This window comes from Ovis canadensis, chromosome 23 (genome assembly GCF_042477335.2).
Source record: "Ovis canadensis isolate MfBH-ARS-UI-01 breed Bighorn chromosome 23, ARS-UI_OviCan_v2, whole genome shotgun sequence".
Classification (NCBI taxonomy): domain Eukaryota; kingdom Metazoa; phylum Chordata; class Mammalia; order Artiodactyla; family Bovidae; genus Ovis; species Ovis canadensis.
The window spans coordinates 63,368,383-63,394,533 of record NC_091267.1 but is presented as its reverse complement, the minus strand read 5'-3'; the positions used below and the strand labels follow the sequence as shown (position 1 = coordinate 63,394,533).

The 26,151-nt window shown below is 48.4% G+C and overlaps 1 protein-coding gene and 1 pseudogene across 2 annotated transcripts in view; both read left to right on the top strand.

The window, feature by feature from the left end:
• Positions 1-6,470: 6,470 nt before the first annotated feature.
• Positions 6,471-26,151, top strand: part of MYO5B (myosin VB) — a 339,036-nt gene continuing 319,355 nt past the window's right edge. For both annotated transcript variants that reach the window (XM_069568511.1, XM_069568512.1), the window contains exon 1: positions 6,471-6,840. In XM_069568511.1, the coding sequence (XP_069424612.1) occupies positions 6,814-6,840 (27 nt within the window). In that variant the 5' untranslated portion in view covers positions 6,471-6,813. The remainder of the gene's footprint in view (positions 6,841-26,151) is intronic.
• On the top strand, positions 22,250-24,142 carry LOC138428080 (cofilin-1 pseudogene; annotated as a pseudogene).

The window sequence follows — 26,151 nt, the reverse complement described above, 5'->3', positions numbered from 1 at the left end:
TTTCCTCCCGTCCACGCCACCTCACTTCTCTCCTCTCTTTTCTGCATCCAAGCCCCAAGAGATTGGTCACTCCATCCTAGGGGTGGTGGGGGGTGGTTGTCATTACGGTTATTTACTCAAAAGCTCTTGAGTCTTGCAACAGCTTCTGTGAGCAGAGGTGTTGGAGGTTCTGGGGAAGTGTAAATTCCACTCTTTTCTCTCCTGCTTCCCCTCTAGAAAAAACCCAACCGTTTTGCAGCAGACAGGATATCCAGTAGGATACCCCATTTAGGGTTAAAATCAAGCTTCAAATGAAAACCTCCTAAAGGAAACACAGGACTTATGGTCTAACTGAGCTGTAAAGCCCTGGTGTCCAGTCTTCCTGGGAGCAAGCTTTGAGCCAGAGGTTTTCTTTGCTTGAGGTTATCAGTACAGCATACATGGCCACAGCTCTGAACAGCGATGTCATGAGCCAGATGTATGGGGGGCAGTCACCCGGGCACAACCCCTGACTCCCGGGGTGGTGCAGCCCGCCCCCCACCCAGCGGCAGAATCTACAGCATTCTTGGCGGTGACCATCAAGCCTCTGCTTGAATTCCCCCGGGGACCGCAAGCTCATTTTTCCACGAGATGCCTCTCTTAGTTTTCATTAGAAGTTGTATTTGTTCTTGATGGCCGTGTGATCTGCCACCCTGAGACTTTCTCCCTGTGGTCTGACCTCCATCAAGCAGACCCAGCCTAACCCTCTTTAACATGATGGATGTTCAAGTGTTTGAAAATGGTTATGACAGCCGCATCTTTCATTCGGCCTTAGTGTCCGGAGTCTTCCCGTGCCCAAATCAAGACACCCCAGTGGTCTTCCACCATCCTCACATGCCATGATTTCCACCCTCATCCCCACCCACCTGCACCCTATGGAGGAGTGGCCACTGGGAAACCCAGGCTGGGGTCTGTGTCTCCATCCACCTCTCCCTGTCAAATAGTGACAGAAAGGTCCCGGCTTAAACCTGCACAGGCTAGGTGCTAACTCAGAACAGGCGAAAAATGTTTGTTCTGCCCCAAGAGGGATTCAGAGATGACCACTGAATAAACTGCAAAGATGAAAGTGTTCCACAGCATCAGGTTCTTAACACCATTTTAATCCTGATCTGCTAATAAAGACCTAATTTGGGAGTTCGTGGAAGAAACCACCCTTCTTTCTGTAGAGTTCAGACTTTTCTTGTTCTGAAACTTTAAAGAAATTTTGAAAAACCATGTATGTCTTCCCATGTTTTTAGGTTAATAACTAATATTTTAAGAAGTTTAAGTAGTTGGAAAACACGTAATTTCTGGCATAGTTTAGATACTGTCAGCTTAAAATAAACTGTTGTATCATTCTTTTAAGTGAACCCAATGGACTCTAACTGCCATAGCAATTTGATACTGTCCCTTGCCCATTTAAAAACCACACAAGGTCTTTAAATCATTTGTTTTTTCCCTTGAATCTGAATTTATTCCACTTTCCCTACAAGATTTTATCCTACATTTTAATGCTAGAAACTCCTTTAATAACCATCATGATACTTATCTATAATAAAAATATGTATATAAATTAATATATTAAAAAATTTTGCAGTGGTCAAGTATTAAAACTATTCTGAAGTGAGTGATCACAAATCGCATTATTACACAATTTCAAAAATCTGTTTATAGATATAAATGCTTTATATCTGCTTATGTAAATAAATAGACAGGAAAGAAAGTTTTGTTAGAATAGTGTCCCTCAATTCTTTGAATTCCTTCTGAGTTGCCAAAAATCACATGGTGATCCATCAAAAGATTATTGTTAATAACCTGTCAGGTGACAATGGCTTAGTTCCTCCTTCAGTTTTGTTGATAACAGAATTGGAAACCACCTGACCTGCCCAGACGATGTGGCCCCTTCGTCAGAGTCAGGCATTCTCAACACCAAAGCTTCCAAGTGTCCGTTTGTTTGGTGTCCTGGAGGCTCTTGCTTTCCAAGGAAAGGGCCACCCCCATCATTCAGGAGGACTGAGAAATGTGCTTTCTTCTGCAAAGTGAGATAAGAAGTGAGAAGGACCATCTCAGAATGAGCCCTCGAACTGCAGGCTTTTTTTGTCAAAGTCATGTTTAGAGTTACCAGTTAATTTGGACATTTAGGATCTGGAAATCGATTTTCTTAAGACAAACTATGGACTAATGGCTCCTTGAAAAGTCCTGTATTAATCAGGGCACCACAGACCACAGTTTGAAGATGCTGCCTTAGTAAGTAGGAATATTTGGGAAACCAACCTACCGAGAAGGGGAGGAGAGAAATTGCTAGGATGAAGTTCATGCCAGTGGGACAATCACCGCAGGATACTTTTTGTATGTGATTGTCTTAGCCACCTCTGCTGCATAACAAATTATCCCAAAACTTAGTGGCTTCAAAACCATACACATTTATTATCTCACAGTTTAATTTAGACACAGCTTTTCTGCATCCTCAGCTTCTGGGTGTCCCACGTGTCTGCCATCAAAGTGCCAGCTGGGGGTGTGGTCTTCAAGTCAAGTCTGAAGCCTTGGCTAGTGCAGAATCTGCTTCCAAGCTCACTCACTCAGCACTGGGAGAATTCAGTTTTTGAGTGCTGTTGGTCTGAGGCTACCCTCAGTTTCTTGTCACTTGAATCTCTCCATAGGGCGGCTCACAATAGGTTAGCTTGCTTCATAGGAGCAAACATATGAGAAATGCCAGAGAAAATTCCAGCAAGACAAAGTCACAGTCTTATAACGTACTCGTGGAAGTGATTCCCCATCGCCTTTGCTAGACTCAAATCACTAGGTCCAGCACAATTCACTTACTATTTCTTGAGGTCTGCTTTGAGCAAGGCAATGGGTCTGTGTTGTTCCTGCCTTAGAGCCTAGTGTTGAGAAGCCAGTGATATTAGTGGGCTTCCCAGGTGGCACTAGTGGTAAAGAACCCGCCTGCCAATGTAGGAGATGTAAGAGACACAGGTCACATTGCTGGGTTGGGAAGATCCCCTGGAGGAGGGCATGGCAAAATTCCAGTATCTTTGCCTGGAGAATCCCATAGGCAGAGGAGCCTGGCAGGCTACAGTCCATAGGGTCACAAAGAGTTGGACATGAATGAAGTGACTTAGTACACACACACAGGGATATTAGTACACACACATTACAGGGTGCAGTGCAGATGAATGCTTTGGAAGTTCAAAGTTCTTCCTCATTTGTATGTGATGGAAAGCGCCATCTGTCAGGAAGGAGAGCAAGTCACTTACAGTGAGTGTCTTCTCTTTACTTTGAGAAACCATGGAGCACAGAGCAGTGCTTCTTAAAAGTATGAGCCCTATACCATCTAGGGTACTTAATAAACATGCACACAAATGGACCAACTGGATTAGTATCCCCCGGCATCCTCTTTACCCTGATTCCCACTAAGGTTCAGGAAATGCTGGCAGGTGCTTAGGCTCTAGAGTGTGATAGAGTTTGAGTTCAATACTGGCTTTCTGACCTAGAATGTCTCCTCACTTTGCTCAGCTGTGAAACAGTTAATATCTGAACCGCCTCTAAAAGGTTGCTTTGAGGCTCAGACAAGATCGCAGAAGTAAAGCACTTGGCAAATGCTTTTTCCTGGCACAAAGTAAGTTTTCAAATGTTTTTATTATTATTCCAAGGAGAGAAAGCCTATATCTGATTGTGGGATTCAGTTCAGATCAGTTCAGTCGCTCAGTTGTGTCCAACTCTTTGCGACCCCATGAATTGCAGCACACCAGGCCTCCCTGTCCATCACCAACTCCCAGACTTCACTCAAACTCATGTGCATCAAGTCAGTGATGCCATCCAGCCACCTCACCCTCTCTCGTCCCCTTCTCCTCCTGCCCCCAATCCCTCCCAGCATCAGGGTCTTTTCCAGTGAGTCAACTCTTCGCATGAGGTGGCCAAAGTATTGGAGTTTCAGCTTTAGCATCAGTCCTTCCAAAGAACACCCAGGACTGATCTCCTTTAGAATGGACTGGTTAGATCTCCTTGCTGTCCAAGGGACTCTCAAGAGTCTTCTCCAACACCACAGTTCAAAAGCATTAATTCTTCATTAGACATCCACAAAGTTCTGGCCAAGAGTAGGAGCCTCCTCAGGGACGTGATTCAGCTCAGTCAGCGTGAATTCAGCTTTTGATTCATGCCAGGTATGATGGAAGCCAGAAAGTTGGACCTGGATTGGGGGTGGGGACAAAGGATGGTCACGTGAGTCTCAGGTTGGTCAGAGGGCTTAGAGGGATTGCTAGCATTGTCTACCCGGCAGGTGGAGAAGTGGGTCTAGAGGTTAGAGCTGGATTTGAGAGTTAACATTGCGGTGAGAAGAGAGATAAGGGCGCGTGGCTGAGAAGAAAGCTGACATCTGGGAAATGGGCCACAGTTTTATTCAGGAAGAGAAAGAAGAAGGTGTGGTTAGCAAAGCTGGGAAAACAGAGGAGAAAAATGATAGAGGCCAAGGGGGGACAAGAACATAGCGAGAGTCAGTTCCCACCCCAAGCTTCAGACAGAGACGGCAGTTTCAATAGGATGGGGTTGAGAAGGAACCGCCTAGGAAGGAATGAGAGCAGAGTCTCTTAACCTTGACTGCCATTAGAACCACCTGAAAATGCTTAAAAGTCTCTCTGCTCAGACAGCACCCCAGACAAGTCAAATCAGAATTTCTGGGAGTGGGAGCCAGGCATTTGTCTTTGTAAAAGTGATTCCAATGTGCAGAAAGTGTTGAGAACCAGTGAATTACAGAGGGGCTAGACGTGGGTAAGGGAAGTCCACAGGAGTTACTACCTCAACAAGCGGAGCAGAAAAGAGCAGAGGGGAAAGTCAAGAGCCAGTTGAGAGGGCTGACTGCTCGGAGGGTAAAGAATCTGCCCGCAGTGTGGGAGACCCGGGCTTGATTCCTGGGTGGGGAAGATTCCCTGGAGAAGGCAATGGCTACCCACTCCATTATTCTTGCCTTGAGAATTCCATGGACAGAGAAGCCGGTGGACCACACTCCATGGGTCGCTAAGAATCAGGCACGATTGAGCACCTCTCATACATACTTCCCTGCTGTTGGAATGGTAGGACCACTGAGTGAGCACAGGGGTGGAGAAGGCGAGGGGATCTGGAGTAGCGGTGGGCTGAGTCTTAGCAAAGGAGGCTTTCTTACCTGAGAGGGAAGGACCCAGGCGAGATGTGGAGACACAGGTGTTGAGCCTCACTCCCAGCCTTTCTGATTGGTCCTCAATGAGGCCCCATAGTTTGTATATCTAAAAATTTCCAGGTGATGCTATTGGCCCTGGGGGCCACACTTCAAGAACTACCAGAATACAGGGAAGGACACTCTGCAGACAGGTTTTTGAGGGAGAGAGACAGGACAGGATCTCCCTTTCAGATCCAAGAAGAGTCGTCCAAGCTTAGGTCATTGGCATTGGTCAACCCTGGAAGTACGATTCTTTAGAATTAGGGAGGGAACTTCAGATACTGGGGTCCCACCCTTCGCCAAATGGAGTTCCTCACGGTGGAATTGTTAAAACTCCCCGGGTGATTCTCATTGAGGAGGCATGGTTGAGAAGGGCAGCAGGTGGACTAAATAGGGATCCTGCTTTCCAAGCGAGAAGGTCTTAAATGGGACGGGTCTGAGAATCTCCCGCCAGGCAGTGGGGCTCCGGAAGAGCCGCAGACATGGATGCTCTGGCTGAGAACCGCTTTCAGAAGTCATCCCTCATTCAGGTACAAAAGCCAACCCGGAAGATCGCGTCTCCTCCTACAGCCCTTGCTCTGCCTTTACGGACTCCTGCCAAGTCTTTTCCTTTTTGGCTGAGATTTCTACTTTTCTTTGGAAGCCGAAGAGAGCGCAAAGCTGCTAGGTGTCACTGGCAGACGCGACCAAAGTAAATGAGACAGAGAGCGGCAGAGGGGCTGGGAGTGTGCGTGAGAGGGAGGGAGGGGGGGAATGTGAGGTTTCCCAGAGAGGCAAACAGTTCTCGGTTGGAGCGGCCGGGAGCCTAGTTGGAAGCTGTGGGTGAAATTTGCAAAAGTGGAGAAGGGTTTCGACTCTCACGTTGCTTGCTCTCAGATTTCAGCGCGGGGCGCTATTTGGTGCAGACAATCTCGAGTACCTCCAAATCGTCTTTAACAGGCTACCCATAACTGAATTTTAATAATGGGAATGTTAACGCCCAGGGAAAACCCACAGGAAAAATGTATGAAGCCTTTCGGCCGCAGGCGTCTCTCCTTTTTATTCCTCTTTTGCCTTCTCTGGTTCTTCCTCTTCTTTGTGTTTTGCTTTCCTGGTCTCCTCTGGGTGCCCGCCCAACCTCCCGGGGCGCAGTCCGCGCGGGGGCTGCGCGCGGCAGGTGCAGGGCTAGCACCTGCCCCGCGCGCGCCCGGCGGCCGGCAGGGGGCGGTCGGCGATCGCTCTGCGCGCGGCCCCGCCCCGGCCCCGGGGACCCCGCGGCGGCGGGCCCGGCCCCCGTAGGGCGCATAGGAGGCGGCGGCGGCGGCGGCGCACCGGCCGCGCGCCCGCCCGCTCCCTCCGGCGCGCCCGCGCCGCCTCCCATACCTGCGCGGGGAGCGGCGCCGCGGCCTCCTCCCCCGCCCGCCCGCCGCCGCCGCCGCCGCCGCGGGAGTAAAGGTCTCTCCCGCAGACTGCGAGCCGGCCGCGGCGCCTCCAGGAAGCCGGCGGGGCAGGTCGGAGAGGAGGGGAAAGAGCCGAGAAACTCGGGCAGAAGATGGCGCCGGACGGGCGGGCCGAGGACTGAGAGCCGCCGGGACCTGCCGCCCGCCGAGGGCACCGCGTCCAGGCTCGGCCAGGCCGGCGCGGTCATGTCGGTCAGCGAGCTCTACAGCCAGGTGAGCGCTGGCCGCGCCGAGCCCGGCGCGCGGGGGAGGCGGCGCGGTGCGCGGCCCGCGGGGGCTCGGTACCCCGCAGTTCCGTCGGGGCGCCGGCCACTCCTCGGAGCCTCCCAGCTCCGCGCCACCTCCGAGCCCCTAACTTCAGGTGGCGGAGAAAGTTTGGCTGTTCCGGGAGCGCCCCGGCCAGGACCGTACCCCGGCTCCCCGAAGCCCTGCCGTAGCTGTCCTCGCCCCGGCGCGGTCCGGCCAAAGCCCCCGGCACCGTCCGGCTCGGAGCCCGGGCCGCGGGGACCGCCCTTCCCACCCCGCCGCCCGCGGTGGGCCCCTACTCGGGGACCCCCACCTCGGTGCTCTGCAGCGCGATCTTACGAGGGCGACCCTCTCTCGTGCCAAAGAGGGGGAACCCTGAATTCGGGGGGTGACCCTCTCGCATGCCAAAGGATCTGAATTCGGCGGGTGTGTTCCTCCATTTGCGGGGTGGGGAGAAAAGGTGGGGGCTCAACCTGGGGGCGGGGCGCGGCGGCAAGGGGGTGGGGAAGCCGCGGATCTAAGGATGCTCGGGGGACTTCGGGAGGGCGCGGGGAGCGCTTTCTTACTCCGTTGCGGGGTGGGTATTTTGAGGTGGTCCCTCCTGGCGGGCCCCGAGTGGGCTTCAGTCCCTGCGTGGGCTTCAGTCCCTGCGGGGAGGGGGTGGGAGTACTGCTGAACCCTGGGGTGGAGTGTGGGATTTCCAGGATGTCCTCAAGGTCAGAATGGATGTGCGGGACTCAGTCCTCGGAGTCAAGAGAAACAGGTGCGGCGAGCCGGAGACAGCCCGGCTTTCGCAGCAGTTGCCGCGATTGAAGTTAGAGACGGGACGCCGCTCCCCCCAGCGCCCGCCGTCGCCGGGGCCCCTCGGGTTTGCGCTTGGTGCCGGCGCGGGGGGCGGTGAGGGGGTGAGGGGCCTTTTGTACGTTCGCACCCCATCCCCCCTTAAAAAGCATTTTTTTTTTTTTTGAGTTCTGGATGTCCCGGACACGTCTTCTGCCGGTTTGTCTTCACTGGGGCCGGGACACGTTTGGGGTGCCTGGTGCCCACCTGTCCACGTGTGCAGAGGGGTGCCTGGCGCGTGCGCGGGTGTGTTGTCCCCAGGACGCGCGCCTGGGCCAACCGGTCTGGGCGGGGGAGGGACAGGTACTTCCGCATCCTTACCTGGAAACTTCGCGCGGTTGCCCCGCACCTGGGCGAGCCCTTCAGCCCTGTGGGCTGGCCTCCCCCTTTCCGTTTGAGGAAGTTTTTAATTCCTCGCCCTCTTGGGAGGGGGGGGGGGGGGAACAGGGCCGAACCCGGATGACACGAGGTTGGCAGTGGAGTCTGTAACAGGGCTGGGGGCGGGGTCGCCCTCACCTGGTGCATCTCCGCCAGCCCCAGGGGTGCCGGCCGCGATTGCTAATGAAAGAAAGGGTGTGAGGCTGGGGCCGGGGGCTGCACTCTGTGGCGTTTCTGGTTTTGGAAGAGTGCCCCATCTTGTTGACCACTGGGAGTCTTGGGAGCAGCCCTCTAAGCTTCCGCTTTCAGTCCTTCCCTTGAAGCGGGTTATCTGGTACCTCAACGAGGGGCTGGAAACCAGTGAGGCAGAGAAAAATCTGGAGTGTAAAGCGCTGAACCTTACGAAAGTGCACGAAAATACCGCTTGTACTCCCAAGTAAAATGAGTGACTCAACCGAATATACCTGCCATGTATCCTATAGTACTTTATCAAACGATAACTAATTGCCCTATTACACGAAGCTAATGGACAATTGAATAAACCCTTAATTTTTGGAGCCCTGATCATGAAAAACAAGAACATTGGGTTGCTTTTAAAGACACTTTTCAGGGGAAACACTCAGTTTGATATTTAGAGATGAGCATATTGCATGTTAATTATTAGGAATGATGAGTTAGTAAGAGTCTGAGCTAAAATTCCAGTGTACTCTCTTGACTTACACATAATAAAGGACAAAAACGGTTCTTGAAGAAAAGGTCTTGGGAGGGCGCTCAAGGTGCTTAAGAAAAAAATATCTTCGTTGGTATGAGGGTTTGGCATTCCTAGTCCAAAAGCAGTCTTTGCATATCTCCCTAAGGCCCGGAGACTGTACCTCACTGTGAATGGGTTTCTTGTTCTTAATCATGTTTTAGGTTTATGAATCTCAGATTGAGACTTTTCTGTGGCGCACGCAGTAGCTTCCAACCAGATTGTATCTTGAGCAGCTGTTGGTTTTTCTGGCAGAGTTGAACACACTTATGTTTTACTACGAGGAGCAGTTGTTCTGTTTCCTCACCATGACCGTCCCACTCGCTAGGCTGGAGTCTCAGTATGCATATGAATCATAATTTATACAGAGAAACCGTGCCTGCGACTTAGATTCACTTTGTTTCTTGGGGAAGATGATTTGTTTCTTTAATGTATTATCAAAGTAGCCAATGTTCCCTTGTTTATTTTTAACTTGCTAGTGGGCTTTTCTAATGTGAGGAACACTGGGTCCAGGCACGCACTTGAATGTATTATGCATGATGGAAATAATAATCTATTATGCCAGCAGCATTTATGCGTGGGATGGAAATTTTAGAGCCCTTTATTGATTATACCTGTTGCTTTAGTGACAGGGTATAAGATGTTGTTATTGGACTGTGAGACTCTTATTTAAGTGTATAAATTAGCCTGTAAGTACTGTAAATAGTTTCAGGTAAGAACCTGGTAGATTGGTCTATTCCCAGTTACCCAAGAAAAGACTTTCTTCTCCTCCTTCCACATTACTTTTCTCTTGCTCTTCTCCTTGTCTATCCGTTCTCTGCAACTGGAGGCTTATATGATATGTGGCATTTTTTGTGGGGAGGGGAGAGATGATTTTAATTATCGGTAGAGGGCATTTCCTATGACAAAGGCACTCTTGTTTTCAGAAGACCCAACACCTCACCTTTAAGAAATTGCTTTCTTTGTTCTGAGGTTTTCCTCAATGGGAAGAGAGAGTGAGAGTCCATGTCTGACGCTTCTGAGGGTGATGTCAAGGTGAGTCAGCCGCAGCCGCCCATACAGAAAGGTGGAGCTAACGATGGGTTCTCGTCACAAGTGGCACATGTGGCAAGTGTTAGTACTTTGTTTCCAACCCACAGGAAAAGACAGTCTTTTATAAATCAAATTAGCCCAGGTCCCAGGAAGATGTCCAAACATGCCTAAGCATAGTAAACATGATTTGATTATGGTAGTTGCAGAAAATAGTGTGGTTTTTAAAGTATGAAATATATAACCTCTCTTTCAGGCTGATTAATGCAAGCCGCCTCTATATGAGGGTTATTCTGGATGAAAAATTTAAACACTGCTCTCTCAAATCGTGAGGTCTTCAGTGTGCTACTTTGGTGCTAGCTAGCAGTGAGAGTGAAGTCGCTCAGTCGTGTCCCACTGTTCGCAATCCCATGGACTATAGAGTCCATGGGCTTCTCTAGGCCAGAATACTGGAGTGGGTAGCCTTTCTCTTCTCCAGGGGATCTTCCCAACCCAGGAGTTGAAGCCAGGTCTCCCGAATTGCAGGCAGATTCTTTACCAACTGAGCTGCTGGGGAAATCACCAGGCTGACACCAGCACCTTCAAATACTCCCTTTCCTGCCTGGCTTCTAGTTGATAGGTGGTGTCTGAGCAGAGGACTTTTGAATGCTGCTAGGAAGTGACTTTACTAGTGGACACGCCCTGTGTTTGTCAGCGATGGCTTTGAGCTCAGGGGGCCTTTATGAAGGGCGCTATTTGGGGCCAGTCTTTTGGAAAATAGAACTTGTGCTTCTGGGCTGGTGTTCTAGAACTGGCTTTTCTTACCTGTGCATCGGGTGAGACAGGCTTCTCCAGGTATCGGTCTGGAAGGCAGCAAGAGGCTCCTATTCCCCTGGTGCCCACTGGTAGAGATACAAGGGCCTGGCGAACCACTGCTGTTATGTTCTTCGTCTGCCCTGGACTGCCCCCTGCACGCTGCCTGGCGCTTGCTTCCTCTAGCACTCAGGTCCTGGGTCTCTGTCAAAGCTTCCAGGAACCTGAGAAGTAATGTGCCTCCTGCCCCCGCGGGGGACAGTCCTTTAACCGACAGGCATCTAAGAGCTGTAGCTCCCAGTTTTCCGGCTCTGGGAACAGGGTGGCTCTCTGCGAGGCCCACGCTGTTTCCAGAGCTCCTGCACAGGCTGAGTAGAAGTGCTTCCACTCAGGGCTTTCCTGACCGCCACCCCCCGGGGGGCTTCCTTCCCTCCCCCAGTTCACGGCCCCACTCCCCTTTCCCGAGAGCCCTGCCGGATCAAGCCCTTAGATAGGGATCCTCATCCCAGGGTCTGACGTGGGGAACCTGGATGAACCCAGCGCTGCAGTGGCTTGGCCGGGTGGGCACTGAGAAGCTCCAGGGCTCTTGGCCACTCAGGGCTCCGTGTCCCACACTCCCGTCTTCCTTCCCGGCCTTATTCTCTGCCTCACCTGTTGCTTTCCTTTCATCCCTAGCTGTCACTCCGTTTCTTCTCCCCTTGCCCAGCTGGGCCTGCAAACCCAGTGGGCCCTTCTTGGCTCTGCTGATGACCATCAGAATTCCCAAGTTTGTTTACAGAACAGAAAGAAACTCACAGAATTAGAGAATGAACTTATGGCTGCCTGGGGGAAGGATGGGGGTAATGGATAGTTAGGGAGTTTGGGATGGACATGTACACACTGCTCTGTTTAAAATGGGTAACCAACAAGGACCTGCTGTATAGCACAGGGAACTCTGCTTGGTGTTATGTGGCTGCCTGGATGGGAGGGGAGTTTGGATAAATGTATATGTATGGCTGAGTCCCTTCACTGTTCACCTGAAACTGTCATAACATTGTTAATTAGCTATACTTGAGTACAAAATAAGAAGTAAAAAAAAAAAATCTTAAAACTTGGCATGGAAAAAAAGAGAATTCCCAAGTTTGCATGCAAATTGTTAACCAGTTCATAACCAGGACATGTTCTCTGCCTGCCTGGAACCTGTGTGCACTGAGCAGGCTTGCTCTGACAGTCTCTGTGTCACGCCACGTCTCCCGGATTAGGCTGAGATCCTGGAGAGCAGTTGTTGTTCAGTTGCTCAGTCGTGCCTGACTCTTTGCGACCCCATGGACTGTAGCACATCAGGCTTCCTTGTCCTCTGCTTTATCCTAGAGTTTGCTCAGCTTATGTCCACTGAGTCAGTAATGCTATCCAACCATCTCATCCTCTGCCGTCCCCTTCTCCTCCTGCCCTCAGTCTTTCCCAGCATCAGGGTCTTTTCCAATGAATTGGCTCTTCGCATCAGGTGGCCAAAGTACTGGAGCTTCAGCATCAGTCCTTCCAGTGAATATTCAGGGTTGATTTCCTTTAGGATGGACTGGTTCAATCTCCTTGCCATCCAAGGGACTCTCAAGAGTCTTCTCCAACACCACAGTTCAAAGACATCAGTTCTTCAGTGCTTAGCCTTCTTTACGGTCCAACTCTCACATCCATACATGACCACTGGAAAAACCATAGCTTTGACTAGAACCCTACTTGGCAAAGTGATGTCTCTGCTTTTTTAATGTACTGTCTAGGTTTGGCGTAGCTTTTCTTGCAAGGAGCAAGCGTCTTTTAATTTTGTGGCTGTGGTCACCGTCTTCAGTGATTTTTGGAACCCAAGAAAATGAAGTCTGTTACTGTTTCCCTTTAACCCCCCATGTATTTGCCATGAAGTGATGGGACCAGATGCCATGATCTTTGTTTTTTTTTTAATGTTGAGTCTTAAGCTAGCTTTTTAACTCTTTGATGCTCAGCAAGAGGCTCTTGAGTTCCTCTTCGCTTTCTGCCATTAGGGTGGTGTCATCAGAGGCTGTACCAAACACTTTGGGAGTCTCCACCAAACACTTTGGGAGTCTCCACTGTGCGTAGTGTGCTCTGCCTCGTACCCAGTAGGGCGTTATCTGGGAGATGGCCCCCGCCCCTGTGACACGTCTGACACTGACATCCTGGTGGGTGTGAACTTCCTTATACCTGCATGCTGACACCAGGTCTCTCCATTTGGGCCTCGTGATAGAGCTTGCTTTTCAGCTGCTAGTTTCTCCCCATTTCCTTTTTGTTGACGTGTTCCTAATATTTCACATCGTTAGCTTCAGGATAGCCACCCATTAGACTTTCTGACAGCTCCAGGTCTGGTTGGAGTCTATTACTGTGCTTATTTTGTTCAACAGAAAGATGGCATTCTCTTGCTGTTGGAGGGCCAGGGCTCCTCTGAGGAGAACTCAGACATTCTAAATTCTGGCATGCATGTGTATGTATTTGATACTGTCATTTTTTGTGGTAAGACTTAGCTATAAACTAAACTGTTTATAATATATGTCTGGCAATATAATATGTTTATAATATATGTCTGGTAATATACCATCTTCTCTGGATGATAGTGTCACTGTTCATATGGAATCATCAGGATAAACCTGGATAGATTTGAATGACCTGTTTTCTAATTCAGTAGGCTCCCAGGAACCACATTAAAAAGCAGTCCATTTTAAAGTGAGAGGAGTTATGTGTGCCCTGATATTCTTGTCTGCACACATTTTGTATCATCATTGGATAATAAAACATCAATTCACAAAGTTAACAAGCCAGCACGCCCCGTGTGCCACGAGAGGAGAGCAGGTTCTCCCAACTACAAATGTGCAGTAGCGGTGTTGGTCAGGTGGGCAGTGGGAGCTGAGTGGGCTGGGAAGAATGAACAGGTACTGGATACACGTGGAGACTGGGAACGGCACCGTCAGTGTGAGACAGTAGGGCGAGTTTAAGCATGGACAGGACGGCTTGTCCACGTCATCCAACTACTTGTCCATGCAGTATTTCAAAAACTCTTTATTAAAATCTTAGCCTTATAGAAAAGTTGTAAAAATAGCAGAGTTTCCGTGTATTTATCTCCAAATTCCCATGATGTTAACACCTCATAAATACATTGTAATCACTGAAACCAGGAGATGAACATTTGTACAATACCGTTAACTTGTCTACAAGCCTGATGGGAACTTGCCCAGGTTTCCCACCACCAACCTTCCCTGGCAGGAGCCCACCTAGGATTCCATGTTGGGTTTAGCACCACAACTGCCTGGTCGCCTCTGTTTGGTGTCAGATTTCAATTTCAGTTTCTCCTTTTGATCTTGGCACTTTGAGAGAATTGGTCAGCTATTTTGTAGAATGAACCTCAGAGTCTGTCTAATGTTTTCCCATGCTTAGATGGAAGTGATAAATTTTGGGCAAGAACACATCAGAAATAACGTGGCTTCCTCACAGGAGATGGACCATCTCAGGAGACCTGTGATATCAGTGTCTCATTACAGGTGGTGTCACTTTGATCCCTTGTTTAAGGTGATGTCTGTCAGTCTCCTTTTATTGAAGACTGGTATTTAGAAACTAAGATCTGGGTGCTAAGTGTGCTTATCACTGTTTGTTTATAGTCATTTAGGGATTACTCAGGTTAGAACTCAAACATCTGGCTATACAGGCAACAGAAGAAGAGTCATTTATGACCTTGAAGTTTCCACCATGAGGATGGACAGAAATAAAGAAGGCAAGGATAATGCTTGATTTTGACATTGAGTTTTGGGTGACAGTGGTTTGTCTAAGTGGAAATACGTACATTTGAAGATATATGAACAAGCTTAAAGGAGAAATGTGAGGTTCTGACGTTCTTGCAAATAAAAGATGCCTGGGATTTGCTTTCCTCCTAGAAATACAGTTGTCTTACAGCATGATTTTAATAGAGATAAGATCATGACCTTGGGATGGGCGATCTCAGGCTCTGTGGCCACGATCTTGCCGTGGACCATATGGGTATTGCGGTTACACATTCTCAGCTCTGACACGTTGGAGCAGATAACCTTCTGAGCTTGTATTTCTTAATCTGAAAAATTGTCGTGGTACCTGCATTATAAGATTATTGGAGGATTATGTGATCAGACATAGGTGAAGTGCCTGCCTGGCGCAGTGTCTGCACTTGGCAACTGTTCACCAGCTTGTTTCCCTCTTCAGTGATGGCGCGGATGTTGGCTTCCTCTCTCAACCCATCTGGCAGGGATGTTGGTCATAAGGAGACGAGAGAGGAAGGGAAGGATTGCTGCAAGTATGGAACTACCTGAGGAATAGAGAACCAAGGTGTGGGGATGAAGGTTCCCATCCCCACGGCCTCCTGGGGAAAGAGCAAGAACAGTCTGAAAGAAGCTTTAAGTTAAGCTGTGCTGTCTGCTCTCCTGTTACAGCTCTCAAGGAAAATTAAAGCAATTTTTCACCATGCTCTCTTATTTTTTTTAATACAAATGATTATTGAAACCATTCATATAATGCAGGCAAGACAAGGGCTCTGTAATCCCATTCTCAGACAGCTCCTGTTAACTGCGCATGTATGCCAGACCCACCGTGTCCAGTAGGGTAAATCCAGTAAGTAACACGTGACTGTTCAGCACCTGGGGTGAGGCTGGCCTGAGCTGGGATGGGTACACACCAGATCTCCAAGGTTGAGCACAAAAAATGAATGTCAGATGTCTCACTTAGGCTTCCATTATGTTGATGAAGTGTTCAAATAATATTTTGGATATAATGTGGCTACTGGAAAATCTAAACTTCCACACGTGGCTTGCCTCATTTCTGTTGGGCCGGTACTGCTTTAGACTTACCCATGATGCAGTCAATATGGACTATATGTATAGCATGATCCTGTTTTTTTACTTTAAATTTTGATCTACTATGGGCCTTTTCACCCTATAGCATGTAAAGGTAAGCTTACCATTTTAATGGCTTCATCACAGGGTTCCTTGATTGTATTGTTATATTTTTCACCATTCCCATTTTGATGAATGTTTAGTTGGTTCCAGTCATTTGATACTGTGAAAAATGTTGCAGAGCATTCTTGGAACCTTTCAGTATTTTTGGGATAGGAGCCTGAAGGTGGAGTTGCTGGCATGCACGTTTCCAGGCCTTCGTTGATAAGGCCAGTTGTCTCTAGGAAAGACCATTCTGTTTCTTCACGCCTCCCTGGCACTAGCTTCCTCTTTCTAAACTGAGACTAAATGTTTGATTTGTGTTTAAAGTTGACTTTCATTGGAGGGTCGAGCATCTTTCCACCTGTTTGGTGTGTTCATTTGTGGTTTTCCTTGATTTTCCTCTGTTAAGACATTGTTCATAACTATATTTTTGCTTATTAAACGATTATATTTTTAGATGTGGGAAGTCATGGAAACCAGAATGTTCTGGATAAAATATTACAAATATGTGTTTTAAATAAGATACTTTGGCATGAGTGTCCCCTTTACTTTTTAGGAGCTTACACATCTCTGAGCTCTAAGTTGGAAACCACTAGTTATGTTACCTGACGTTTATCAACTGCTTTTGAGCCAGGTCATTTCTAAGAGGTGTATGTTAACTCATTTAACAAGAACACTATGCTGTAGGCACCTCCATCATCCTCATCTACAAACGAGGGACCTCTGCCTCACTTGCCCAAAGCTATACTCCTCCTGGGTAGGAGGCTAGGACCCCACACCCCCATGCCAGCTGCCTGACCACTCTGTTCTGCTGCTTTCCATGAGGTTCTGTTGCCTTCCATGAGGTTCTGTTCCATTGAGGTGGGTCTGGAATGTCATTTGTGCACAAATGAGGCCCTAACATGAAGGGTCCTTTCTGCTGGCACTGCCCTGCCCCCAGCAGCAGAGAGAAAGGAGGAGCGTCTCTGAGTATAGAACAAGGGAGGTGGTCTGACCCATAGTTCTCTCCTCGGGAAACCTGCTGCTTGAGTCCTTTTGCCGCCACCACTCTCAGCCCCGTGGGCATCCTGGTGCTTCTTAGAACTGTGCTTCGTGAAGGTAAAGCTCTGGTTTTTGGCTCTTCTTAGGCCATACAGGTCCTGAAGCTGGGGTGGGGAGGAGGGTCATATCTACAGAAAGGGCTAAATGTAAGCAGAAGGTGTAAATGAAACTCAATTAGTGTAACTTATTTGATTAAAAATTTTTTCAATTTAAATTTATTTATTTTAATTGGAGGTTAATTACTTTATAATATTGTATTGGTTTTGCCGTACATCAACATGAATCCGCCACAGGTATACACGTGTTCCCCATCCTGAACCTTCCTCCCTCCTCCCTCCCTGTACCATCCCTCTTTAATTGGAGGACAGTTGCTTTACCATGCTGTGTTGCTTTCTACCACACAACAACATGAATCAGCCATAAGTATACACCCCCTACCCATCCCACCCCTCTAGGTCATCACAGAGCACCAAGCTGAGTTCCCTGCGTTACACAGCTTCCCAATAGCTATCTGTTTTACACATGGCATTCAATTTTAAATCTAACCCTCCTTTCATTCCAGGACACTTGTCTGCTTTTCAGACACTTTCCCTCCTGGCTCCATCTGCCTCCTGAACATCTTCCTTCTTGTCATACTTCATGTCTGAGGGGCATTTCGTTCCCTTTCTGGGCTAAGACCAGAGAAGCAGGTCTGAGACTCCTAGAGGCTCTCTCCCACCTCCCCACTTAGTCGAAGGTTTTCACATTTATGGATGTGCCCCGCTCACTGCCTATAGTCTGAACGGTTGTTTGGAAAATGAACTCCCTTTCACTCAGGATGTCAGCTTGGCCATCAGAGACAAGGCCCTTCCTCCAGCATCCAGGACCCAGGATCCTTATTGTAACTTTAGGTGCTTATCAGGGACTTAAGCTCTTCGAGAGCTCCAAGGCTTTTAGATTTGATGCAAGGAGTTCCTCCAGTGTGTGGGTCCCGGTGTAGATGAGCGCAAGTTCAGTTCAGTTCCGTCGCTCGGTCGTGTCCGACTCTTTGCGACCTTATGGACTGCAGCATGCCAGCCTCCCTCTCCATCACCTACTCCTGGAGTTCACTCACACTCATGTCCATCGAGTCGGTGATGCCATCCAGCCATCTCATCCTCTGTCATCCCCTTCTCCTTCTGCCCCTAATCCCTCCCAGCATCAGGGTCTTTTCCAATGAGTCAACTCTTTGCATGAGGTGGCCAAAGTACTGGAGTTTCAGCTTTAGCATCAGTCCTTCCAGTGAACACCCAGGATTAATCTCCTTTAGAATGGACTGGTTGGATTTCCTGGCAGTCCAAGGGACTCTCAAGAGTCTTCTCCAACACCACAGTTCAAAAGCATCAATTCTTTGGTGCTCAGCTTTCTTCACAGTCCAACTCTCATATCCATACATGACCACAGAAAAAACCATAGCCTTGACTAGACGGACCTTTGTTGGCAAAGTAATGTCTCTGCTTTTCTATATACCATCTAGGTTGGTCATAACTTTTCTTCCAAGGAGTAAGCGTCTTTTAATTTCATGGCTGCAATCACCATCTGCAGTGATTTTGGAGCTCCCAAAATAAAGTCTGACACTGTTTCCACTGTTTCCCCATCTATTTCCCATGAAGTGATGGGACCAGATGCCATGATCTTCATTCTCTGAATGTTGAGCTTTAAGCCAACTTTTTCACTCTCCTCTTTCACTTTCATCAAGAGGCTTTTTAGTTCCTCTTCACTTTCTGCCATAAGGGTGGTGTCATCTGTATGTCTGAGGTGGTTGATATTTCTCCCAACAATCTTGATTCCAGCCTGTGTTTCCTCCAGTCCAGTGTTTCTCATGATGTACTCTGCATATAAGTTAAATAGGCAGGGTGGCAATATACAGCCTTGATGTACTCCTTTTCCTATTTGGAACCAGTCTGTTGTTCCATGTCCAGTTCTAACTGCTGCTTCCTGACCTGCATACAGATTTCTCAAGAGGCAGGTCAGGTGATTCCCATCTCTTTCAGAATTTTCCCCAGTTTATTGTGATCCACACAGTCAAAGGCTTTGGCATAGTCAATAAAGCAGAAAGATGTTTTTCTGGAACTCTCTTGCTTTTTCCGTGATCCAGCGGATGGATCATGGATCATGGCAATTTGATCTCTGGTTCTTCTGCCTTTTCTAAAACCAGCTTGAACATCTGGAAGTTCACGGTTCACGTATTGCTGAAGCCTGACTTGGAGAATTTTGAGCATTACTTTATAAGTGAGTGAGATGAGTGCAATTGTGCGGTAGTTTGAGCATGCTTTGGCATTGCCTTTCTTTGGGATTGGAATGAAAACTGACCTTTTCCAGTCCTGTGGCCACTGCTGAGTTCTTGCTAATTTGCTGTGGGAATGATGGAGCTTATACATCTGAGCTCCAAGTTAATGGCCCATAACGCTCATCTTAAAATTTATTCCAGGGCCGGTAAACGGTTACCCTCCTTTGAGTGATTCTAATAGTGATGTGCCCCCTGCAGGCTTTTCTCTCCTTGGCTGAAGTTCGGAGAGGACTAAAGAGGTCCATCATGGCTGATACTTAATGGTTTTCCTGTAGAGCTGTTGCCTTTATAAAGCTCAAACATGTAGTGGCATGAAATCCTGAAAGGAACAAGAATGCCCAGATGCCTTTTGCCTGGAATTCTAAGACCTGGCTTAGAATCTCTTCAGCCCTGAGTAGCTCAGGGCCCTTGGATTAAGAGCCTCCACAAGAAAAAAGGCACTGGGCAACAGGACGCCAGGCCCCCTGTATGTGGCCTGGATGCTGTGCGTTTGTGGGGAAGAATGAAAGGAAAGATGTTTGAGCTGGTAAATCGTACTGTATTCAACTACATTTGTGTGCCTCCGACATTCAGTTTAGACTCTGGTTTAACTTCCTTTTGCCAGCTGTCCATCCAGACCCCAGTGCAGTCCCACCCGTGTTATGAAGCATGCTCAGAACGTGTTACCTGACTTGATGTGATACTCAGCTTAGGTGGCCTGCAGTCCATGGGGTCACAAAGAATTGGACGTGACTGAGCACGCATGCAGAGCTTAGGGGCTTCAGAGAGGAATTCAGGCAGAATCAATACCATTTTTATGAATTTCTGAGATCAGCAAAACGAACAGTGTTGGTGAAGGATATACATGTGATAAAATGAGTGAAAAAGAGGGGATGAGGGAAAAGGCAACTTGAGTAAGGAAAGGGCAGCTGAAATAGTAGTTATCCGGGGAGGGTGGGGGTGCTGGGGGAGCAGGAGTGGGAACAGCATTGTTAGCAGGCCGCTCGATTTCCTGACTAGCTCATGGGTATTTGGTTCATTACTGTGCTTCATCAGTTACTTATTAAAAAAAGGTGATTTGGCGGAAAATAGGATGAGTTATAAAGCCACATTTAAAAAAGCTTTGAGACTGTAGGTAATTTTAGACTGTTTCACTGTGTTTTCTTACGTGTGTGCAATGGATGGTTGGGTTTGTGTGTTTTCACAATTGCTCTCGTTGAAGATGTAGGTTGAATCTTATACTCATATCCTTCATGTTCCTCAGGATGGGGCTTGGCATGCTGTAGGCACTCAGTAAATGCCCCGGAGCTGCTTTAAAGACCACCTGTACTCCTCACTGTTCCCAGGCCACAGCTCTTTGAGGACGGGTCTCTTCACCAAGGGACCACCTGTACTGTAACGCTCTCTGCTGTCGTGTTGGCACGACTTTTGCCTTAGAGTACCCGGTGGAAAGCCCATCTGTTTCCTCTGGCACTTTCCTAAATCTATGGAATGTGGAGCCCTGTTAGGAGATAATTAAATGTTGTTGTTCTTTTTTTTTTTAAATTATTGTATGCAAAGGCTTAACCCAAGGTTTGAACATGGGTTAGCAGCAAAGCAACATTTGTGGCTATGAAAGCTCATATCACTGTAACTGCCTTGGTTTTGAATACCCTAATTTCACACAATTTTGATGATGTGCATTTTTTTGCTTTTGCCTTCTAAAGGTTATCACTTGCCTTAAAAGTGTAATCTTGGAGGGAGGAGGGTCTGAAGAGGGAGGGCATATATGTATAATTGTGACAGATGCACATTGTTATATGGCAGAAGCCAGCACAACATTGTAAAGCAATTATTGTCCAATTAAAAAAAATAAGCATAATCTTTTTTTTTTTCACTTAACTCAAGTTTTTATTAACAATCTCACCAAGACTCATGGATATTTGCATGATTAGGTAGGGGTGAATATGAATCTCTATCCTTTATTCAAGATCAAAAAAAGCAGGTGGATTTCAAAACAGGCAGCAGTGAATCAGGGAAGAAAAACTGGATCAAGTTTGTTTCAGTCAGCTTCTTCTCACAGGGACGATGATGCTCAGTTTTAATCTAAAGATTCAGACCATTTTATGTTCATCCCTCGGCCAGCACCTGCGCGGAGCGCCTCCTGCCTGCAGTGGTGTGTCACAGCCCATCCCTGCAAAGCAGTCTTTGGCCTTGAGCTCTTCTGTCCAGTAGTTCATTTGTTGTATGAATAAGTCGTAAGGAGGTGTTCCTGCATTAAAAGGAGATAAACTGCTTTATCTTATCTCATCAGATTTAATCAAGTTCTTAGTTTGCCTGCACTTGCTAATAAGAGCTGATGTTTATTTGTGAAATAAGGAAAATGACTCCTGGGGAAGCCTGGTGTGCTGCAGTCCATGGGGTTGCAAAGGCTCGAACAGGACTTAGCCATTGAACAACAATAAGGAAAATGAATGTCTCCTTAGCCACAAACTAGTGTTTTTTTCCTTCTTGCTTTTTTAATGGTCATTTTGCAGTGTGTACATGTGTGTAGCTATGTAAGAAGCTGAGTGCACCAAAATGATAAAAATACCCTTAAAATGTGGTTTTTATGACTAACACATCAGAGCCTATCGGAAGGAATGGTTTTTCCTTCAGTATATTCCCTTTGGCAGAGATACAAGGATATGGGAGCTCATCAGTAGTTCTGAAATTGGCTTCAAATCTGATGACATTCTTTTTCCTTTGTATGGAAGGCAGAACCTTTGCCTGGAAGCTATGCTTTGTTTTCTGGAAACTTCCAAGGGTTATTAAAAGAATGAAGCTATTTGAGTAAGGCAGGAAATCACTGGCTTACATTTCTGTTATAGACCAAGTGTGGCTTGCAGGTACAGATGACAGTTTTGTGCGGCCTCTTACTAGCCGTTGTCCTCAGGAGTAGTCAGGCTTCAGATGTTTTCAGTGATGAATCTGCGTAGAGCCTCCCTCTGTCAGAAAAATACTCATTTGAATGTAGCAGTTCTGGTTTGTTTGGTAAAAAGGCTCACCAAAATTTTAGTGACACTAATTTGTAGTCCCATTTAAATATATATGGTTGCTAATATAATTAGGTGTATAATTGCCTGACTTGGGTGTATAATTGCCTCAAAGTTATGACAAGTATAATAGCATAAATAAATACTTATTGATTTAAAAAATCAAGTGAAAAGCCCATTCCACCTAATTTCCGAAAAGGCCCTTTTGAAAGTAGACCTTCTTACCGCTGCTATGCATCAGGCAGGATGAGAAAGGAAGGCAGAGCAGTCTTATTTGCAGTTGCCAAAAGGTAGTGTTCATCGTGCGTGGATGGATAAACAAAATGGGGCGCATCCATACAATGGAATGTTATTCGGCCTTAGAAGGGAAGGATGTTGGTTCAGCCTGATCCCAGCGGCGGCCCCAGTGGCTCCTGTCTTTCCTGGCTCTCTTCGCTATTTCCCCTTCACTTCTACAAACGCGGTCGCCAGTGTGGCTGCCTGTGGTCTCATCACAGCGTTCAGTGACAGGAAAGTGTGTAAGTCATCTTCACAGAGGATGTGCAGCAGCCCAAGAAGGTGCTGTTCTGCCTGAGTGAAGACCCGAACCTCATGCTGGAGGAGAGTGAGGAGGTACTGGTGGGTGATGCCGGCCAGACCTCAGACGATGCCACGCCACTCTTGTCACGGGGCTGCCACACAAGGATGTAATGCTACCCGTGAGACCAGGGAGAGTGAGAAGGAGGCCTGGGAACCCTGAGACTGCACCCTGAAGAGCAGAGCGATCTGTGCCAGCTCCAAGGATACCGTCGAGGAGAAGCTGATGGGAATCAAGTATGACTACAAGCAAACTGCTCCGAGGAGGTCAAGGACCACTGCACCCTGGCAGAGAAGCTGGGGGGAAGCGTCCTCATCTCCTTGGAGGGCAAATCTTCCTGAGCCCCCACCAGCCCCCTGCCTGGAGCATCTGACAACCCCAGACCTGCCCACAGGGTTGCAGGCTGCCCTCTTCCTACCAGACTTGGGGGGTGTGGGGCAGGGATCCCAGCAAGGGGAGGGCAATCCCTTCACTCCAGTTGCCAAGCAACACCCCTGCCTCCAGGACCATCCTCTTCCCTCCATCCCTGAAGGTTCTGCCCCCCTCCTCAGACTGTTTTGATCTTCTGATTTCTTCTTGTGTTGAAGTAGCTTAAGCTCAAATAGGAGTATGTGGGGGCAGGTGGGTGTATTTTTTTAACCCTTCCCAATTCTCACCTGTTCCTCCCTTTTCCTGTGCTGCCAGCTTCTAACAGCAGTGACTCTGGGCTCGTGTGTTTAGTTCTGTATATAAATGCTGTGTTGTAGAGATGGCCACTCCCCGTGGTCCCTGATTCCCTTTCCCTTTTCCCCTGGGTCATGGCCACTCATGGACATAGGACTAGGAAGGAACCTTCAGTTAAAAACAGGCAAAACACAAAGGACATTCTGACACACGCTAGTAAACACTGATGAACCTCGAAGACTCATGCTGCGTGAAATAAGCCAGTTATAAAATGACAGATCTTGTATAATTCTACTTAGCAAGGATCTGCTGTTGCTGCTACGTCACTTCAGTCATGTCCAACTCTGTGTGACCCCATAGACGGCAGCCCACAAGGCTGCCCCGTCCCTGGGATTCTCCAGGCAAGAGCACTGGAGTGGTTTGCCATTTCCTTCTCCAATGCATGAAAGTGAAAAGTGAAAGGGAAGTCATTCAGTCGTGTCTGACTCCTAGCGACCCCATGGACTGCAGCCTACCAGGCTCCTCCGTCCATGGGATTTTCCAGGCAAGAGTATTGGAGTGGGGTGCCATCGCCTTCTCCGTAGGAAGGATCTACAGGAGTCAAATTCATAGAGACAAAGCAGAAAGGTGGTTGTGGGAGGGAGGGGAGAGGAGAGAGTTGTTCAGTGAATGTAGAGCAGCAGCTCTGCTAGATAAGAAGTTCTGGAGATGCGTGGTAGTGATGGCTACCCAACAATGTGAATGTGCTCAATGCTGCTGAACTGTACATTTCAAAACGGCTAGGATGGTCAGCTTTATACTATGTGTGCTTACTTGCTCTGTCGTGTCCAACTCTTTGTGACCCCATGGACTGGATGTAGCCCACCAGGCTCCTCTGTCCATGGGATTCTCCAGGCAAGAATACTGAAGTGGGTTGCCATTTCCTTCTCCAAATATTATGTGTGTTATGCCACAATTTAAAAAAAAAAAGCTCTGGAGAAAAAAGGTAGGGAAAATGTCGTGGGTCAAGAGCATAACCTTCAGCCGGACTCAACCTGGGTTTTGAATACTGGTGTTGTGTGTCACCGTCTCCCCATGCTTATCAGCCGTGTGACCTTCTGTTGTTGTTGCTAAGTCTGGCTCTTTTTACGACAGAGGAGCCTGAGGCCCTCCGTCCAGGCTCCTCTGTCCATGGGATTACTGGAGTGGGTTGCCATTTTCTTCTCTGGGGACCTTCCCGACCCAGGGATTGAACCCATGGCTCCTGCATTGTCAGGAGGATTCTTTGCCACCGAGCCACCGGGGAAGCCCTTATGTGACCGGGTCTCCCGCCTCATGGGCAGACGCTTTACCATCTGAGCTACCAGGGAATCCCCTTATGTGACCGTAGACAGTTACTTCATCTCTAGATTTCGTTTATCTGTAAAACAGGGGTAAGAAGCTATCATATCAACAGAGGCTTGTTCGTGGGATATAATGAGACCATGTGAACTGCATTAGTTGGTGCTAATCCTGTTGCTAGGAGAAGGTCTTATCCTTGGGAAGCCTCAGTCCCAAGGGCAGTGTGGGGTGAGAGCCCGAAGGGCTGGGAGGGCTGCTGTGGGCGCTGACTCACTGTCTCCGGCCCCTGTACGTGGGCGGCCAGCCTTGGGTTGTGTCCTTTTGCCTAGAGAAGCCCCAGCATTGGTGGCGAAGCCCCAGGGCTCTGCGTGAGCTTCTCCTCTCTCAGATGTGGGGCGGGAAAGAATAGAAGCAGGCTTACGGTCCTGGCTTTGTGGACCCCCTGTCACCTCAGATCTTCAGCCCTGGTGCTCCAGACCTCTTACAACTGTGGGGCTCCCCCGACTGTACGGGGGGGAGCATGCCACCTGGACACCACTGACGGGACGCTGTGTGTGGCGTTCGTCCTTCTGGCACTTGGCGGGCGTCTGCAGCAGGCTTTCCCGAGCTGTGGCGAGCTGGGGCTACTCTGTAGCGGTGCACGCCCTTCTCGTCGCTGTGGCTCCTCTAGTTGTGGGGCGTGGCCTCAATAGCTGTGGCGTGTGAGCTTAGTGTCCCCACGGCATGTCGGATTTTCCTGGACCAGGGATCCGACCCATGTCTCCTGCATTGGCAGGTGGATTCCTAACCACTGGACCACCAGCGAAATCCTCTAACCTGTTTTTTTGGTTTTTTTTTTTTTTTTTTGGACTATCATCAATCCCTGCCTTGGGTTCTGACGGTGGTTTCCATATCTAACCTGCTCTTAGACCCTGAAAACAATGCTGGGATATGGGCTTTAACAACCACCATTACAATCAGTGAAAGTGAAGTCGCTTAGTCGAGTCCGACTCTTTGCGACCCCATGGACTGTAGCCTACCAGACTCCTCCGTCCATGGGATTTTCCAGGCAAGAATACTGGAGTGGGTTACCATTTCCTTCTCCAGGGGATCTTCCTGACCCAAGGATTGAACCTGGGTCTCCCACATTGTAGGCAGACGCTTTTACAGTCTGAGCCACCAGGGAAGTCTACTATTACAATAGTCCAATAATAAATCAGGTTTTTTTTTTTCGGTCTATCTTCTCTGCCAAAAGTATTCCACGTCCTCTCCTTTTTCTCTGGTTGCTTCTTCTTCCTCCTTCCTCCCTTGCTTCACATCCCTTAACCTTCTGTAATCCATTCTTAGTAAAGGCTCTAGGGACTGCCCACCATGTTAACGGCCCTGAAATCTGACTGGCAGTGTGAAATGAAGCGCCACTCAGCGGGCTCCTGGGGTTACACAAGACTCGGCAGGTAGAGAGTCCCTGCTGTTTCGGGCAGATGCTGCAGGTATCGGCCTGAACTGTGCTCAAGGCGCAGTGTGAGCCACGGCAGAAATCTGAAACTGCCTGAATGCCGGCCAAAGAATAATGCGCCCAGGGCTGTAAGTAACACCAGCGGCCCTGGCACGGTAGCCTGTATTTAAAACGATGCAGCCAAGTGCCCGCCAGATAATTAGTCAGGCTATAACCG